The sequence below is a fragment of the Chiroxiphia lanceolata genome, chromosome 2 (genome assembly GCF_009829145.1).
Source record: "Chiroxiphia lanceolata isolate bChiLan1 chromosome 2, bChiLan1.pri, whole genome shotgun sequence".
Classification (NCBI taxonomy): Eukaryota; Metazoa; Chordata; class Aves; order Passeriformes; family Pipridae; genus Chiroxiphia; species Chiroxiphia lanceolata.
Window position 1 is genome coordinate 75,632,045 of NC_045638.1, and position 19,908 is coordinate 75,651,952.

Genomic DNA, 19,908 nt, shown 5'->3' on the forward strand with positions numbered 1-19,908 from the left:
TTACACATCAATGAAAGTGTGTCCTGCTAATGTAGGCCAATCTCAGAGCTTATCCTTTCTCTCCCAGCTGTCGGGATTTCCTAAATAATTTCCTTCATAGTCCAGCCACAAGTATCAAGGAGAGGAGGGTTGTGGGTCATCTAGGCTCTAAGACAGGTACAAGAAGGTTTATGACCTTCTTTGAAGGTTTTCTCTGCTCACTCTTGTTTTCTTTCATTTTCCTCCTATTTCATTTTGTGACTTTCACTGTATGAGCTCCATGTCTTCTCCCAGCAAAGTCATTAGGTGTTTGTCATTCATTCCAGTGGGGCCAGGAATAAACTAGAATTGCAAAGCTGTTCACTTCAGCCTGTCCTTGCCAAGCTGATCACGCCAAGTGTTAGCTTAATTTTTTTTTAAAAAAGAAAAAATAATACATTTTAATAAAAATTGAACTGATCCGTTTTACCAAAGGGAAATAGTTCACTTGGAGGCATCTCTAGGGAAAGCAAATAACTGGAAAGTTGGATTTTAAAATCATGAGTAAAGATACTGATGAGTCTTGGTTTTAATCCAGAAATTCATTATTTAAGGTCCACCAGAGTGTAGGAGATCCAGGTTCAGTTTTTGCACTTTTCTGTAAGAATTGGAAGCCATGTCTCTGGCTTTCAAAGGGAGAGCCTGACCTGCAACAAGCATCTAGTGAGCCCTAGAGAAGGAGTGTCATCCTCTCAGACCCTCACATTCGTTCGGTTCGGCTCCATATAGTCATTTGTTAGAGCCAGACTCAGAAATGAGGGGTATCCTGTTTGGGTGAGTGAGCTGACCATCATGCTAGGGAAACTCTGTTTCTACTTCAATAACTATTCCACTACTTTATGGAGAACAGGAGGGGTTGAGAGAATCATGTCTCCACCTTGGGCTATAAACTCTGCAATACCTCCTTAGAAAAGATCGGTGTCTTCCAGGAGACAGTCTGATTTTTTTCCCTATAGACCTCGGTTTGGATTACCCAGCAGCCTTAGACAAGCATAGCTCTGGTCACACAACCAAAACCTGCGACAGGAGCTTACTTCAGTGTTTGTGAATTGTGTTCTGGGAGAGAGAAAGGCCAAGCAGCCTTGTCTCATGTTGCATCTAGTAACATGGTCTGTCTCTAGCAAGGTTCGGTTACACCTTATGTTTGTCCTTGGTTGGAATACTTTCTATAAATCACTTTTAACCCTGAATATGAGTCCTATTCTGAGCAAGGTGGTTGTGCAGTTATCTGTTCATCATGCATATGTCTCCTCTCTTTTTGGAGAGCCTACAGAAGGTGAAGTATTTTGTCTAAGACTTCAATACAAATGTCTAAATTATTGTCCTTTGCTAAATGCTAGATGTGGTTAGGCTGTAAAAGATTCAGTGAAGACAGTCCCTAATAGATTTTCTGTCAGAATCTGACTGCTGAATTATCCTCTTAGTCCCTTTCACCTTTCACTGAAATGTGGTCAAATAAATTGCCTTTTGGCAGCAGATATGGGAATTCACTGCCTGGTTCTCAATTTACAGGCAACTGGCTGATTTGATTTTCTTTATCCCATTTATTTTATTTCCTTTTTCAGGGAAGGCTGCTTGTCCCCTATCAGCCCAGAGGCATGGCCTCTTGTGCAGTCTTTCATATGCCACAACCGAACGTTCATCCTGGATGGCCATGTGCAGCTGAAGACGAGTCTGCAAACCCAGGAGCGACACCTTTTTCTCTTCACAGACATTCTGGTTGTTGCCAAGTCCAAGTGAGTATGGCCCGTAGCCATAGAGGAATTCCAGGATGCAACATTTTAAGGAAGTATCAGATGTTCTTTGATGTATTGCTTGCATTGTGTAATCTTCTCTGCTCTGGGAGTGCACCGTCACAGAAAAGACTCACTGGTGCTCGGCTGTGTCCATTGTGCTACCTTCAACTTGTCATGTTTTAGACAGGGCATCTTCAGTCCCATGGGATGTGCATAACACCATTGGTGGGGTTAGAGGTCTTAACCCTTACCTGGAAGCTGCTTTGGATACACACCAGTGATGAGCAGCTGTATGAAAACAGAGATTGCAGATGGCATTCCAGTGTATGTCTCTGCAGTTTGTCCTATGCATGGGGAAGGGGAAGCGATGCTGGGCAGTCTGGGTAGTGTTCATGTGTAATCAGGCTTGCTGCTGAGCTCTGATTATTCACTCTACCATTCACAATTAAATCACATTTACAAGCTGTGTCTAGCATGCCAGCTTCATGCGGCATTTGTGGTTTAAGGCAGTTTTAGAGGGTGCTTTCACTTGTTGTTATGGGTTATGGGGAAATAATAATAAAAAATCCTGATGTAGCTTCACTCTCTGTAAGGCACTGTGTTGTGGTTTCACAGGGTGGGCAATCTCAGTATGAATCCTGGCCTTTTGCAATGTGTCATTTCGCTTAAGCAATTGTTTCAGGGGCTTCTGGGAAAAGCCAGGAGAAATCTGTGTTTTCTGTAGAAATCTGAGCCGTGTCTGTTTGAATCACACATGGTAAACATAACCCTCCCAGCTGAACTCCCTCACTTGATGTGGTGTGACAACACAGAGGATGTTTTACACAAAACATGTTCCGCTATGGGTGGGTGGTGAACATAAGGATATTTAGGGGAAATCTTGCTATTCTACCAGCAGTAGCAATAACAACATTGTTACTGTATTGATTTATGTTTGTTGCTTGTTTAGAGTGGAATTCACCTCACCTGATTTCAGCTTTAAAACGTGAACTATTTGCAACTTACCCAGGTTTCTAGGCCCCTCTTACAGTCACTGAGGCAAAACCAGCACCTTACTGCAGCAAACTCACCTGGAGCTGAAGGAGTGTCGATAGTGGGTGAGGAGAGTCAGGTTCTTGGGTGTCTCTCACTCCATACACTGGCTATCCAGCATAGCTTAGCTCCTAAATTGTAGAAGACTGAAGTCAGAAGAGATAAATCCCTCCCACCCTGATCAGCATGCTGAGCAGAAGCTATGTTACAGCCCCAAGCTGAGCTGCACATTACTGCAGGTTTGACTGGGTCCCAGTGGGACTATTTGCATAGGAAAGCACTACTCAGTGTAACCGCACAAAACCCTGGTCCCCAGGGAGTAATAACAGCTCTTACAGTATGTGATTTAATGTGGAGCAGAGACTGCAATGTTTGAAAAAGATGGAAGGGAACAAATTGTGCTTTTGCATGTGAAAAAGGGAGGGGGGCAAGTCTTTGCTAGAAATGGTAAAAATAGTATTTTGAGTGATATTACTTCATGTATTTTGAAGATCTAATTGGGATGTTCTCTTTACAGCTGCTCTGTCAGCAATTAAAGCATCAGAGCTGTCACTAATGAATACTACTTAAAAATCAGCATTTTAAAAGCTGTCTTACCAGTGTTGGTTCCTAGAAGGAAGACCTGAGCGTGTGTATTGCTATGTGGCCGTGACTGTTGATTGCTATTGACTTTTTAATAGCCTGGTGCAGAGTCAAAGCAGTCAGACCAGGACAGAGTTAATGATGCAGTTGAATCTGACTTAACTTCAGAATTATTCCTTGTGAAAGTGCTAAAAATTTGTAATACTCTTTTTGTCTTAAGTAGTTTTTTGGCTTGAGGCATATGAACCCCTACAGTATCTTCAGTAAAGCTCAGTGCTGTGCTTGTGTCAGCTCAGCTGCAGGTAGCCAGTAACTGTACAAAGGGAGCTCATGTATAATTAGTCTTCGTATGATCAGCAAACAGGTACAAGTTTTTCCTAAAGAGAGCAACAAGTATCTTGTGTCCTCTGAGCTTGCTGAGTAAAGTACTGTATAGCACTGAGCTCCTGCTTAAAGGCAGCCAGTTGGCATTGCTCCCATGGAAATTTGTGAGGGGTAAGTCCTCTCCACAACTGGTCCGTGTATGACTTTGGACAAGGGGCCTCTAGGTTCATTTTTTGCTACTTTCTAATAATTTCTGAAATGTAGACTGTTATGTTTTCTGATCGTGCATTATACCAGCTTATAAAAAATAAGAATAATGCACGTTGTGATCCTCTGCTGCCCTGTCCTTCACTACCTTCATATGAGGATTAAGTCACAAATTAATTGATTGAAAGAGTTTTTCTCACTAAATCAAAGTTATGTATGTAAAATATTATATACTCTTTTCTATGTATTGATTAGATTTCTTACAGAGAGCATGGGTTTTTATTTGGCAGAGTAAATACTTCAAGGATCTGTCAATTCAATGATGAAGGTTTCTTACGTAAATTTTTGTGTGGAAGGCACTGAGAAATGATTTCCTCTTTTTCTTTGTAATATGCACCTGTGTATATACACATGCCTTTTAAGGTTATTTTCCCAACATGTCTGGACATAGAAATTAATGGTTGAGTGCATACATGGAATTGTGGTAGCAATCTCGCAGTAGATCCATTAATGCTTTTATCAGAGGGACCTATTAAGGAGATTAGCAAATCCAGTGATATTGGTTGCAAAGTATCCAGTTGCAAGCAAAAGGAACTGCAAGTGCCCTGCATGGAGTGCATCAATACCGACACCATTGATGTTCATGATTTTTCTGTTGATTTCAGTGGACTTGAGATCTGCCTGATGTTTACAGTAACGTTTGCTAGAGGACTTCCTTAAAAATATATACAATATTAATTAGATTTTAGTCTGGCCATTTTTAAAACATTCAGTCATGCTGCTTCCTTAGTCAGCAATGATATATTCATTTTTAGAGGTAATGCTCTGGCACTTAAGTAGAAGGCCCACTTTTCACAAATACTGAGAACCCATGGATTGCATAAAGGACATGGCAGATAGGGATAAAAATATACTTCAGGCTCTTTAGATGTTAATGAAGGCTACTGTTTCAGTGCCTCTGGAAACCAGGCCACTTGAATACTGATAATAGCTGAAAGCTGTGACTAGGCATGGCAAAAAGGGTAAGAACATACATCAAGCATGATTGGAGAACATCCTTGTGCTTCTGCCAACACCCTGCTGACACCTGCTACTGGCACTGTAGGGACCTGGCTTTAGAAACTGTAAATGTTAAAAAAGTGAAACAGCATGTAGAGTGTTCACTGTACTGGGTAATAGGAAAAAAAGGTAAGGAGAAGGGGAGGGTCAACAGATTGATTCGGTGGCGTAAGACCAGACATCCATTTATTAACATCTACATTAGAATTCACAGCTGTATTTTTTGTAAATCTACGTTTTCACAGTTCATTCTGTGGTCAGTCAGAATACAGTTAGTTTTGTATTCTTGACAGACGTTACTTGTTGCATCATAAACTAATTTTTAACAAGCATGCTGAAACGTTCTCCTGTACTTTAAGTTTGTCTTTGATTGGGTAGCAGAACATAATATAGTGAAGAGAGGTGAAATGTTCAGCTGATCAGGAAACACCATGATCTTAGTTTAGCTGAACATGGTGTTTAGCTTTTAGTTTAAAAAATACAGGAACTTCAGATGGTATTTTACAGTGTTTTATGACAATCAAATTGAAGTGTATCTTTTTATCAGATTTGATATACACTGACAGTCCTTTCTTGCCCAACACTGCGAGCATTGCTGCACACCATCTCGCCACATGTGTTAGTACAGTGTCAGCTGGAAACCTCAGACAGTCAGGGTTCAGCTGACTGCAAGTTCACCTATGTCCTCTTGAAAGCCACAAAGTTCAAGTACTTTTGTGTTTCTGACTGTATTAGTTCAGTCTGTTCTAAGTCAAATACCTTGTAAATGAGACTAATCTCAGAGAAGGTAGCCCATGTGTATCAAAGCTCTAGGAAACTGCTTATGTGGCATATTTATTGATAGAGCCCTAATCACCATGATGCCTGGTACTGTCCCCATCATGTTAGCAACACAGTGGTGAGCTGATATGCTCTTGCTTGCATGTCCCCTCAGTTTCAGGTAGGGAACACTTTTCCTCCAGCCTTTCCCTGCTGGCCCAGGAGAACCTTAGCTCAGCTAATTCCGACTGCAAGGCTTGAAGTGAGCGGCTTTTGCAGTGCTACAGAGCTGCATTGACTTTGAGTTTTTACTTGTTTCTCACATAGCACTAGCGCTCACCAATCCTACAAAGGAAGGAGACTTATAATGAGAAATTAGGTGGAAGAAAGAGTTGAAATTAAAATATGAAATTGTGTAAATTTGACCTTTATTGTTTAGTAGGATAAAACACTGGAAGGGCCAAATTTTTAAAATTGGGGAAATTTTGTATCTTCCTTATAGATGAGTGAATATTTTGAGAATGCACAAAGTTCTGGCTCATTCTCCAAGTGATGTGGACCTAAAGCTACTATGCTGCTAGTTCATGGAGGAGGCTGTATGGTGACCTGTGCTGTAGTTAACACAGATGACAGTTTTCTGCTTGTTCTTTCTTCAGGATTACTTCATTTTCCCTGACCTAGTTGTCACTACTGAAACTCATCATAGTTTTTGACCCTGGGGCTAAGCAGTAGAACTGTATTATAAACTCCTCAATAGCATTAAAGTCACTGAAAGGAGACTCAAGTACAAGTGGCAATCTTTGCCTCATGGTGAGATTTGGAGAAGAACTCTAGATATGAACGGAAGTTTTCCCCCAAGAAGGGTGATTCCCAGGGATGCCACAAGCAATCTGTTTATTCCACAAATAAGAGGTCTGTTGATCCCGTTCAAATAAGAAATTGATATGTTTTTACATGTAACCCAATAAAACATTGTTTTCTTTAACTGAAGCAGAAGAGTTTCTTCTATCAGCTCCAATGCAAGCTTTACATGTGCCTGAAGGAAGAAAAATCTCTAGTTGTTTAATCTGTCTTGCTATGTTTTCATGTGTGTGACTTACCTATGATTTTCTGCCTGCAGGTCACACTCTCATTTCAAACTAAAGTGCCAAGCACGTCTCTGTGAAATGTGGACAGCATTTTGTACAGAAGAAGTCTGTGAAGGCAGCACAGACCCAGAGAGGTCCTTTGTTTTGGGCTGGCCCACCACAAACTGTGTGGCAAATTTCAGGTAAGAATTGAGATATGTTTTATTTACCAAGTTACTTAAATGTTTTTAGGCTGGCAGGTAATGAGACTATCACAGATTCATTTCAACACCAGTGAATGTGGGGCACAGCAACTTCCTGATTGTTAAACCAATTCCTTCTACTACTGTGAGCAAGTCACCCTCCACACCTCATCTTCTGTCTCCCTGCAAATGGGCAATGGTACTTTCTTATAATTTTAAAAATTGAGAAAATATGTAACTTGGCAAAGCACTGTCTGTGCTGCAAACTTGCTCAGTGGAAAGTATCTTTTTTTTTTTTGGTATAACTTGATGAACACCTTCGCTAATTAATAAGATGAACTACAAATATTAAACAGACAAGCTAATGAAAGGATCAAAGAGACTCTCATAAGACAGTTTTAAACAGAAGAGCATGTATTGGAAATAGCAGGAAACATACAGTGAAATACTGACCTTGTCCTATTTATCTGTTCAATTTAATTGTGCCAGAGAAAATGTCAAAATTATTCTTAAGGCAGAATCTCTGAATTTTAATAGAAAGATTTTTCATCTGTCTTCACAGCATTGACTGTAGTACACAGAAGGGCTGTAGAGGTAATTTCAGTGATTAGGCTAATTTTAGTCTCAGCAGGAGGGCTCTGTCGTCACTTTGGAGGAGGGAGGGCACATCCCCCTGAAATCCCAGCTGCTTAGCCACGGTAATTTGCCTGAGTCTTGGAAAATGCATTTTCTTCTTTATCAACAGAGAGCAAAAGCTGAAGTATCCAGCTTAATTACTATGTCACATTGTCCTTAGCCAAAGAGAAAGCTGTGTACAAACTGCACTCTGTTGAGATGGTTGTGCTGTTTATGTTTTTTTACACTTAATAGCCCTGAAACAAAGATGAAATTTTCTATTGATTTTCAGTTGAACTCTTGCCAATAAACATGAGCTTTGATCTAGAGACAGTATGTGATCCTTTATAGATATCAGAAAGTAGTTGAATAGGAAAGCAATAGCCTCAATCAAGAAAGAGTCAGAGATTTTATAGCAGTGAAATTATTTCATGTCTGGAAGTACACCAAAAAATCTAAAATGCCATGGGTGGGTCCGTAGATGCCTGTCCAACATAATTGAAACAGCCAAAGCAGAGTCATATTTGTAGCATTTACATTTGTAGCATTCCCCTCACAGCATCATTCAGAAGGTTTGTAGTTCCCTAAATGCCTTCTCTGAAAATCTGAAGAACTTGATTTAAAAAAGCAGCAGTGGGAATAGCAGTTACTCCATCTGGGACAGGATTTAAATCAAGAAAGTTGAAGCAAAATTAGGTTAGATTCCTTGAACAGTCCTATTATTAGCTACATTTAACTGGACAGCTTTATATCCTTGAAAGGGTATAAATGAGATAAAGATAAATGAGATAAGCCTTAAAATGTCCAAAGTTAAACCCTACTAAGCACAATGGGCTTATGTGTACTTTGTGATGTGCTGACAAAACAACTAATAAGTAAGAAGATAATTAGAATAGTGAAAGTGGAAAGAAGTCTGTGTACCTGAAGAAATACCTTTAAACTTTTGAATTAACCTCTTATTTTAAAGTGCCCTCCTCTTCTATTTGGACACTAGTTTAAGGAGTCAATGCTTTTCTTGCTGAATTCATTGGTAAAGTTTTGAATTCTGTGACAAAAACTGGTAACTGGGGCTTTTGGTCTTCATGGGCAGGCTTTTCAGTTGACTTTGCAGGGAAGCAGACTTTTCATTCAAATCTGGATAAATCTTTTAGTTTTTGTAGGTATTTATAAAATTCCAGCCAAGAAACAGTCCATTCCACTGTGGTTTGTACGAGGACTATTTTGGTATTAGAATGATGGTTGATTTGTCCCTGCTTTGTTTTAATTTTCAGGTCTGCAGAACAAAAGGAAACATGGCTCTCTTTTTTGCAAAGGTACTTTTTTTGTATGGTCTTTAAAGACATTGAAAAGAGTCCCAGTCTAGACCAGTGGTTCCCAAGCTGTGGTGCCTATGCCGTCATGGTAGATGAACTCTTTCCAAGTGCTGTTAAGGAAAAGAAAAATCTGGTCTTCTCCCTGCAGAAGATGGTGCATGTCTTTTATGCATCCATCACTGTGCAAGGAGGGAGTTGCTTTCCTTGCTCAGCACAAAGCCAGAGCAATTCTTAACACACATTGTTCCTTCCCAATGCAGCGTCAGAAGCCTCTGCCACTGTTGCTCTAGTTGAGCCTGGAGCTCTTTCCATGGTGATGGCAGCTAAGCAAGCCCAGCTCAGGACCTCTGCTCTAACCTGTCTGCTGCTCATGGCCAGCTATATTTTGGTCTTACAGAACATACCCCAAGCTGGAGGGTGTGGTGGGAGGGTTTGTCTAAATAGAGCTGTCTTACGTCGTTCAGTGTCTGGACGGAAAGCTATTAGTGATAGTTCTGTTTTCTGGTCACCAGTTCTTCTGGTTGAGGTTTCCTTCTTGATCTGATTCTTCAGAGTTCCTGAATTGTTTAAATCATTCTTACTGGGATGATTTCCAGTTCAGTCTTCTCCTGTTCAGTCCTTTGAACTAGTCTATACTGAGGTAACTGATTCCAGTAGGAGCTTTTAGTGTAGACTGAGGCATCACAATGATGGGTAGTTTTAGCTTGATTTTTTTCTGTTCACTTTCTCTACTGATTACTCTGATTTCTACAATGAACTTCGATACAACAGGGCATTACTGGGGACCACAACTGGCATCCCTTCCAGATACTGCTGCTGGATACTTTCTTTTCTTTAGAGATCTTTCTACTGCAGTACATCTGCAAACAGTCTGCTTCTTATCCAGTTACTGCTTGATTGCTATTTAAATGTGTCTTGCTATTTATATTTGCAATATTAAAAATTTACTTGTTTTGTACTTGTTTTGTCAGTCGAATAAGAGAAGAGAAGGAAAAAGACAATCCTAAAAGGATTCCTGTGACGATAATTGCAAAAGACGTGGGAACTTGTGCATATGTAAGTGCTCTTGAGTTAAATAGGGGTCTAAATCCACATCACCTATGAGTGCTAGTGACCTGCAAATCCTTTGGATATTGAACGGGTTCCTTTGGTTTACAATCTCCTTTAAGGATTCAGTCCCTTGAAAAGACTTGGCATACGCAGCCCTGAAATGTTTGTGCCCTGTGTTTAATACATGACTTCTGTTTTAAAGACAGTGTGCTTGGTAAGAAATAATGGTTCTGGCATACAAACTAAAGACTGTATAGTGTGAAGTCCCAAGAAACACCTCTAGTGGAACTTACACGTAAGCATCTTCAGAAATACCAGCACAATATACCCTTTTTTGCTTGTAAATCTTATCTAAACCCACAACTGCCTTCATTCAATTCTGTGAAGCTGCAGCGTGTGTTATTGTTTATAGCGATCTTAAGTCAGGAAAGCAGTGTGTAAGAACACCCTGAAATTGCCTTAAGCATGTTTTTCATCAACTAATTGATGCTGGTAAATTTATAGGCAAAGTATAAATAGTAAAAAAGGTCATTCACAGGGTGATTTGCACTTTTTTGACTAAATAATTATGAACCAATTTAAAATAAATTCTTGCATGTAGCCAATTCCATAGGGATACCCTAGCGTTCAATGATAATCCATCCATTCTTCCTTTGCTTCTTCTACATTTGTCTTTTCTTTCTTGTAACATCTGTATTTCAAGCTCAGAACTCCAAGGAGCATGTGCAAGGGAATGAGAAATTTTGACAGAAGTTAGATTTCATTGGAGGTCTTTGCCCAATGGTGAATCTCCACTTAGAATTCTGTATTTGCATAGATGAAAGCATAAAAGAGTCTGCCTTTTTTTCAGAAAATAATAATTAAACAATTATATAATTGCGAGGTGGCTAAGATAAAAATTAATAAACAATACCAAAAATTGTGAAGTTCGAATGCAAGGCTGCAGATCAAGGTCTACTCAGGTGTAAAAGTCTCTAAATCATACATGCTCTTGGGTTGCAATCTTGTACCAGAGTTTGTTGGGGTTTGTTTAAATGCCTTTTCTCCTTAGCTGTAATTAGCTCATATGCCAGATATGGTCTTCTGACCCTGACAGTCCTAGAAACGACACACTATAGTCTGGATATTATCAGTAATAAAACAGAGGAGGAACAGATAGAAATTCTGTGATGCAAACAGTTCTTATTGCACTGTGGTTCCTACTATAGCGGCTGGAGATGCCTAAGAATTATTTTGGTTTTGGACAGTAAGGAAGGCTGAACACAAGGCACAAACCATTTTATTATATTCTAGCCAAGGGCAAAACTTATGCAAATGTGCTGACCTACTCCTGAGAGCCAGATGTCATTGCTTCAGGCAAATGTTAAATTTTTTATGGTATGAGCGTTCAGATATGTCCTGAAGCAAGATATACAGTATTCTCACTACTTTCCTTTAATTGCCATGGCAGCTTGTTACCGTCAGGAACCTACACAAATGTACAGCTCAGATCTTTTCTAAAAGCAAAATGTCAGGGGGTTGTTTCACCTGAACACCTTATGGCCAGCATAAAATTCGTATACTACAGAAGGTATCAGCGTATTGCAAACTGTCTTGGGACTGGCAGTGAACATCTACATCGCAGCTCTGCCACCTTCCCTTGTTTGAGCCATCAGATATGCCTGGGTGGTTTGTTGCAGTGGGCATGCCTTTGTTCTGCCAAGGCTTTAGTCTGGCCAGGAACCAGCTGCAATCCAAAAGCTGTGCAGTGCTGTTGGTGGAGCCAAGTTTCTAAAGAGGGCTTAGTAACTTGTGCTTGGTGTGTGGGAGTTGCCTGTTAGCTTGGAAGTGAGACCAGCATGGGTATGATGCTGCAAGCAAAAACCACTCTGGACACATGTTCACCACTTGTTTTTGCCTCTGCAACGTGAAGGCAGTGGTGCTGCCACATTCCAGCAGGGCTGAGGATAGAGTCATTAATCCTACTGTGTTTGATGCAATCCATGGAGCTGAGGTACAGAGCATTGCACAGCAGTACTGGAGGAATACTGATTCCAGGCAGCAAATGCTGAAATCTCACTCTGGAAAGACTGCCCTGTGGAAAGCAGCACTTTCACCAACCAAAGCTTGGCACTCCATGCTGGTCACCATAACTATTTAGAAAGTGGTATCTCTGCTGTTCCATGCTTTTCCATACTGCCCATCAGCAGATTCTAGAGGCTGCTGGAGAGGTAGCATTTTAATTGGATGAAAGATTACCAAGAGGAAGTGCTTCTGGTGCTGAGCCAGATCTAGCTCTGAGAAATCTATAGAATGTAACAAAGGTGCTAGAGATGAATGGCCTGTTTACAGTATTTTCTTACCAGGGAGAACTTCAGTTGAAAAGGACAGAAATTATTGACAATTGATATTTTACTGAAAAAACTCACTGAAATGTTTAATTTTTTTCAAAGGAAACTTGTGTGCTTTTAAATGAATCAAACCATTGTGTTCCCCTTATGCAGTGTCTAAAGTGCAGTTAGTAATCCTGTCTTTTTGCATATTTTAATGTGGAAGTCATGTCCCCAGTAATCATGGCACTCTCCCTTCTGATGGAGCTGCTAGGGAAGCAGGGAGCAAATACAGAAAGTATGTGACAAAGCAGAGGAAATCAAACCTTGATCCCAAACAGCTGGACCTTTATCTATGTAGTATAATTTATTTTAATAAGTAAAATTTTAACAGGATATTCTCAATTTTTCCAACAATGCAGAGCTACTGCACCTCAGATACTCTTTGCAAATCCAAATTTTTAATACCACTTTCCCCTTCTCCTTTTTTCTGTTCACAGTCAAAAACCCTAAGTGTAACCAATGTTGATACAGCAAACGATGTAATTCTGATGGCCCTGCAGCAGCTGGGAATTAATGTAAGTCCTTGCACCAGTTTTAATGAGTCTTTTTTTGTAGTCTCTTATAACAGTCAGATCTTGCCTTACACTATTTCCAAGTTTTAGAATATGAACATTAATTAAAGCCTTTAAGATAGCAATTCAGAGTTATTGAAGTGCAGCAGAAGTGCCTTGTTAATATATAGACCTCCAGAGATTAACAAGTGCTTTAAAAGTTTTGAGTAGGTCTCTTGTCCCTGTAAGGGATCAGTCATGTTTCAAGTTGCTTTTAAATCTGTTTTGCTGAAGCCTGAGAGGAGACATCTAGACACAAGAACTGAGAGTTTGGTAGAGCTCCTTTTGCATGCTTCAGTGTGAACAGGAAACCTACTGACTTGTCTGTTAGTTGGTTTCAAAATGTGCAAACATGCATCATCAGCTGTGTCCCCAGATAGCAAGTACAAGCACTGCTCTCAAGTGTCTGAATCAGGTACTTTAAATGTCCATGGACCTTGAGAGTTATGTAAGACAAGAATGTAACTAAGTGATTGCACAAAATCTGAATGCACCCAATTTAAGCGATGTCCTGAAACTGTTTTGGAAAAAGGCTTTTACAGGACTTACAGTGATGCAGAGAATCTGAATGCACAGAGTCTGAATGCACGCACTCTGAATCTGAATGCATAAGATCTCAATGCGCCCAATTCACGCAATGTCCTGAAACTGTTTTGGAAAAAGGCTTTTACAGGACTTATGGTAATGCAGGGTAGTACCAAATAAATGCAGCGATCCCTATGATATCAAGTACTGCCTCAGCTGGCTTCCTTTGCTCTAAACCAGACCAGGTAGTGCCTCAGGTGTAATAGTGAATCAATGCCAAGGACAGAATTCTGGCTCCCTTATTCTGTTTCACAATGTGGCTCCAACCAACACCAGTGATCACATAGAAGATCCTGGATGACAGCTTTTTAACTGGCCTGCCAGTCTGCTCTTTGGGTAATAAAAGTTTTTTAAATGTCTTACTCTTGATGCACATGTTGATCTCATTGCATAGAATCTGTCAAGTCTTTCCTTACCACAGCCTTGGGTGTGAAGAGTTAAATACGAGCAAAGTGCCACTCTTGTGCTTCCCTGTGGCTTCTGGACGTTCACAGCAAAAGTTGGAGTAACCTCAGAATTAGCATTCACTAACATGCATTATCCCTAGTTTATACAGGCTTTTAATACAGGGATCTATTCTGCTAGCTTGGCATTTCTTAGGCACAGCAATTTCTGTCTACCCACCTTGTTATGTCTCAGACATCCCATTTACACCAGGGCTGGGGCTCTGGCCTGAGCTTAGAATCCAGTAGTCTATTCAATTAAAGAAGCTGGAGTTCATGGAGGGGGTTGCAAGGTGAAAAGGATAAGATGTGAGTTAAAATTAGGATTTTAATTGCAGATTGTCTGCAAGAAAAATCAGGAGACTGTGCTATATTACAACTGCAAGTCTTTATTGTGATGTACTTCATTTTTACCCATTTTATGGGTGTCATTTGCACTTCCTCATTTTGTGTACAGAAAAAACAGGAAAATGGTAGTATTCAAAGAGAATACTTTGAGATGAGCAGGAGGAGGATTTCAGCATTGTGTTCTTTTGTATGTATTACAATCAACCCTTTCCTTCTCTTTACATTTTTATTTCAAGTGGAAAAAGAAGGAAAGCCATCTGAAAGATGTAAAATCTTGCCTGCAGAATTATTTGCCCAAGTAATATACTATATTTTTTCACTGCTTCTTTAGAACATAAGGCCTTTTTTCATTATAGGCATATCATAAGATTAGCGATAAAATCAAACAAGCTAAATAAATTAAGCTGTAGCCTGGGTATCAATCAAACACCCAAACCCCTCATAGGATTGTTCTGACTGGGAGGAAGCTTTGCCTTATGTGAGGTTTTTTATTTCTGTCCGGAGAGGACCACTTGAAAGAAGCTTTATGACTTTTCAATGGCAATTATAAAAACTACATTTCACATATTATGTGATTAATGAGGCTATTACTTTGGCTGAGTTCACTCTGGTTTAACACATCAGGGTTTTTCGTCTGTGGTTTCTCTGGTAAAATGACAACTAGCTCATGCAAAATGGCATTGATATCTGTTCCAAATTATCAAGTGGGGCAGAAAGAAGGGCCTTGGGTTTCCCAGCTCTGTAATTACACTTTCTGACTTTTCTGGGACAGTCATATTTATACTGACAAATGGCCTCATAAAGCCCATAAAGGACAGGATTTGCAGTCGGGATATGAACAGTTTGCCTCCTGAAAGCCATATTTACCAGCTCTTTCCCTTCCTCTGCTTCCCCTTCATGGCAACAATCCCTTTCACATATATGTATAAAAGGAAAAGCAAATACCCTTTCCTGTCCTCCTCAGCTGTATTTATTTGCTCCTGGCTGCTTGCCCTGAGGCATCAGAGATGTCTCCAAAGCCTATTTATTTTCCTTCTGCCCCCTGCTAGCTGACTTAACAGCAGTGCTAATATGGGCCAAAAAGCTCTGTCAGTCAGAGAGCAAACTGCAAAGGCTTTATTGGATGTATCAGCATTACACCAGGTGCATGCAGCAAGCAGGAAGAGTCTCAAGAGCCTTGGGGACACTGGGTGAAGGTCCAGACAATGCAGGATAGTAGGCAAATAGTTTAAAAGGAGGTAGGATTTAACTTTAGAGCTAAATAGATACTGTCATGAGGTATTTACCACCTTTGTAGCCAGAAAACTTTTAGATTTTAATTATTCTGATTTAGCATTATCACTGAAAAGTAATTTAAGGTAAAATAGATCACTTTTAATGCAGTGTATTTATCCACTTGCTATTTCCTTTTGTCCTGAGTGTGGTTTACATTAAATGCCATTCTTTTACTTCTGTTGTCTCACCATCATATTTGAAATAAGTATTATTCTCTTTCTTCAATTAAACTGCAACACTGACTTCTGTATTTATGCTAAAGGCAATATTTTGAATTTGCTTTCAAATCAGAGGTTTTACACAGCTTTTCACAAAGATGATCACATTCTTCAGTCTTTTGAAAATTGTCTCCTTTGATGTAAATTTATTCTCTCCACTGTACATTTTATAAAGGGCTTGGCAGCCTGAAAACACCTTCCAATGCTCCCAAGCCCTTCCACAGTAAAGGGCTGCTCAAAAGGGCTGACAGCAGCCCTACAGGGAGATTTTGGGGGCAACGTTGAGTGCCAGGAGCCCCATGGTGCCATCCTTGCCTTGGCATCATCAGAGTGGGCTCAGGACTTGGGTGAAGGTTCTCCTGCCCTGCCTTTAAGCATGGGTCACAGGCTCACAAGCCTGAGCTCCTCCTGCTCGAGGGGGATGTAGAGAAGCTGGGGAGATGGTGGAGCAGAGTTCTCAGATGTGAGGCTTGGGGGTCCCTGTGTGGCAGAGCACATCCCAGAGAGTGTGATTTCCCTGGTACTCAGGACGGAGCTGAAGGGTGACCTCAGCTCACAGGAACTACCTGCTGTCTGCCCCATGCCCTGCAGCAGTCCTCCTCCTCCTTGTGCTGCTTAGCTGTTATCCTTCTGGGGGATCAGACCTGTCTCTCCTTGGCGCTGGGTGCTGCTCAGTGCTGCAGGGCAGAGTGGGCTGAGACATCCATCCCTCTGCTTCCAGGAGCACTGAAAGAATTGGGGAAAACCTCCCCCTTTACCCTCAGAAATGATGGGCTCCAGCACCTCTCAATGTTCAGAGCTGAATCCTGGTCACATAACCAGATTGCACAGGACAGACACAATTCAGAAACTTTGCTGGTGGCAAACTTAGGCACTGCAAAGTAAACGCTGCTGACAAGGTGCAGATTATCCTTACATTGTGAGAAACCTTACATGAACCTGTCCTTAATGGCTGGCAAACTTATTCTTAATTTTGGTTTTAAAGGGCTCTGAAAAAGATTACAAGCTATGGGTGATTTCAGGAAGAGAACATGCTCCTTACCCTCTTATTGGTAAGTTCTTGATGTTGTTTTGTTTTTCAATATTCACTCAGCTTTTAGTGCTGAAGGAAGCAAGAAATACAGAGAAGACTGAAATGCAGTTTCCTCTTTTGTTTTTCCTGTTTTTTCTCTTACTTCCCTGTCACACAAGTTTATCTATTTGGGGAGCTAGTCAGATGATGATCCTTTGTTCTGAAGAGCTTGTGTCACTAAGAGGTTGGAAAAGGTCATTTATTTCTGCCCCAGTTTTGCTGCATGAGCCCCAGTCTTTCTGCAGAGTTGGCCTCTCCACTCAGCCCCTCCTGGGGGCATCATGCTCCAGGCTGTCCAGCTTTACCATACTTCTTCCTACACCTCCATAGCATTGTTTACTTCCCTCCTCAGTAAAACTCAGCAGAGTTTTGAGAAATGTTCTGTTGTTAACTCAAGTTAACTGATTCAAGAAGTCCTTTTCAATCCTCTGTTTTTCGTACTGTCTGACAGCTCCCCTCTGATTAGGAGTGAATCAGTGCTTATTCTCTTTCTAAAATGGTTTTCAAAACATTTTGTCTTCAGGAACCAACCCAAAGCTCAAAAGTGATTGGATGGAGTGATTTGATTTTGGCCCTTGATTCACTAAGAAAAAATCCCTTCCCTTCCCGTTATTAAGAACCTTTCCCTGTAGAAACCCAGCTTTACTTGTGCTATATGAGTTTGCAGATGATTATAACAAGAAAAACTTACGAATTTTCTGGTTTTACCTCTTGCAGATCTAACCCCAGTAAATCTTAGCATTCCTTCTCAAAGCAGCCTTAGTTACAAATGCTTCACTGGAGTCAGATAACATGAATATTTATAAAAGGTCTACCTTATGCACCTTATAGATAGTGCAAACTGTTTAGCCTTTGAAACATACCAGACTTTGGCTTTCTGACCATTATTGTGTATCTTCTTCAGAACAAATCACAGCCTCAGCTCTAAACATAGAGCCAGAGAATTCAGAAATGGTAAAGCCTTTCTAAATGACTGACTTTCACTGCAAATTCAAGTTACAATCCTTGGAAAAGAAGAATCCTTGGAGTATGAAAGTGATGCTGTTCTTGATATTTATGCAAAAGTTTATTAGATAAGGCCAGCTTTTATCATAGGTAGGCATCAGAAGCAGAGTTCTGACTGTGCCAAAGCTTCAATCCTACCTGTAATCTCAAATAACGTCTTTTCCAATCTCAGTGCTCAAGTCTAACTGCTAACTAAAGCATCTTAGCACTGCATCCGTATTTAATATATTTCATCTGCCAGATCTTTAGAGAAGTTTGAAAAACATCTTTCCAGTGGCATTTTTGAAAGCTCCTCCAGAAATGAATTGTGTCTGTGTAGTCCCCAAAGATGCTGGTTAAAGCCAAGCGTAGCTCATTTGCATTAGCCTTGTGATTAACGTTTCCTTCCTGTTTCAGCCTCAGATGAGAACCATAATTGTATCTCGTTTGACTGAGTTGATGGCTGTTGCACTTAACATGGAGAAGGAAGGAAGATCACTTTCACACTGGATTTTTTTTGGGTTTTGCATGCTTAGCAAAAATGACTGCTCCCAAAGTCTCATTTCTCTCCAGAATAATACAAGCAATCAATACCTAAACTTTCAGAGCTACAAGGAAAGCAGTAGAAATAGTAAACATCTGTATTTTCTGATGGGCTTTTATGTGAAACAGCTGTAATAGGTCTGTTTTACTTTTACATCTGCTTAACTACACCAAACACAGTAACTCCCTATCTGCCAGTGTATGATTGGTGCCTGTGTAAATATGGAGAAAAATGTCAATTCTTAGATTACAGAGAGAGAAAGTGCTGCAGGCCAGCAAGCAAAATCTGCTTCCATCCAGGGCAGATGGAGTTTTGCAAGTCTCCAGTCAATCCAACACAGATTATTATGATTTCTCTTTGAACAGGACATGAATATCCCTTTGGAATTAAAATGAGCCACATTCGCGACGCTATGCCGCATGGATCAAAGCACTGTGCCTGCCCCAGGCAGCTTCAGGAGTCTTTCCTGACGGAGCAGCTGCCCCAGGAGCTGCAGTGCCAGTTTGTGCTGAAGCCAAGCCAAGTGGCCGTGTGCCAGCAGCTGAACGGTACGTTGCCCCGCTCACCCCAGCAACATTCACTCATAGCCTGGCTTGCTCCCTGGCTCTGCTACAGAAAGCAAATGTACCAGCACTGGGGGTAGTGGAAAGTGAAGAGGAGCGTGCAGTTGTACCTTCCAGCTGTACAAGGGATTCTGCAATGAAGCTCTCCCTGATTTCAGTGTGCTGTTGTATATGTGTCATCCTTGTAAGTTACATTTTGACAAGCTGCCTGTCAAATGATTCTTCTAAAACAAACAAAAGAAAGACAAAATCTCTCCCCTGCAATTTTTTGTAAGTCTCTTCTCTCTGCAGCCCTTGCTGTGCTCTGTAGCAAGGCTGAGTGGTTTTACGGTTCAGGTGTCAAGGCTTGACTTCGGCACAGAATTCCCATGCAACATTTGACAGCATCCTTTATCTCAATACGGTACTTAGGGCTGTACACCTACTTCACTGAGACCCTCAAGTGGCAAAGTCTAGACTTGTCCTTGAGTACTTAGATGAGGTGAGCAAATAGAACTTCTTTATTTCAGTACTCTTTGAACAAATTGAAGAAACTAGTATTTTCTTCTGCCTTTGGCCTTGATGCTGCAAAAATATGAGCACCTGTTCTCTGTTTTGTACTCTGTTGTCAACAACACAATGACTGAGCACTGCTCATGCTAAAAGAAATAAGGAGATCTTTACAGGACTGAGACATTACACCTCGGGCAAGGATACATCCCATGGTGTGTTTTAATTGTGCTTAACACACTGGCATATGCAGCTCAATTAGGAGCTCTGCCCTACTTCACCACTGATGACTGTATCATAAAAAAATAACGTGTACACTGTTACCCTGCGCACTCCCCAGTAGCTAAGATCTCCCACAATATATGAATAGAATCCATTTGTAATGTTTTTAGAAATTAAATATAGTAAATTATACTAGTGTCTATTATAAATTATTCTGAAAATTGATTGCATTTTATATATATTAATTTCCTTTCTGCATGCCTTCATCCCCCCCCTT

General features: G+C 40.6%; 1 protein-coding gene across 4 annotated transcripts in view; it reads left to right on the top strand.

The window, feature by feature from the left end:
* Positions 1-19,908, top strand: part of ARHGAP20 (Rho GTPase activating protein 20) — a 61,552-nt gene that overhangs the window by 29,399 nt on the left and 12,245 nt on the right. For all 4 annotated transcript variants that reach the window (XM_032680026.1, XM_032680027.1, XM_032680028.1 and 1 more), the window contains 7 exons: positions 1,584-1,754; positions 6,838-6,987; positions 8,874-8,915; positions 9,887-9,971; positions 12,775-12,852; positions 16,743-16,809; positions 18,723-18,905. In XM_032680026.1, the coding sequence (XP_032535917.1) occupies positions 1,584-1,754; positions 6,838-6,987; positions 8,874-8,915; positions 9,887-9,971; positions 12,775-12,852; positions 16,743-16,809; positions 18,723-18,905 (776 nt within the window). The remainder of the gene's footprint in view (positions 1-1,583; positions 1,755-6,837; positions 6,988-8,873; positions 8,916-9,886; positions 9,972-12,774; positions 12,853-16,742; positions 16,810-18,722; positions 18,906-19,908) is intronic.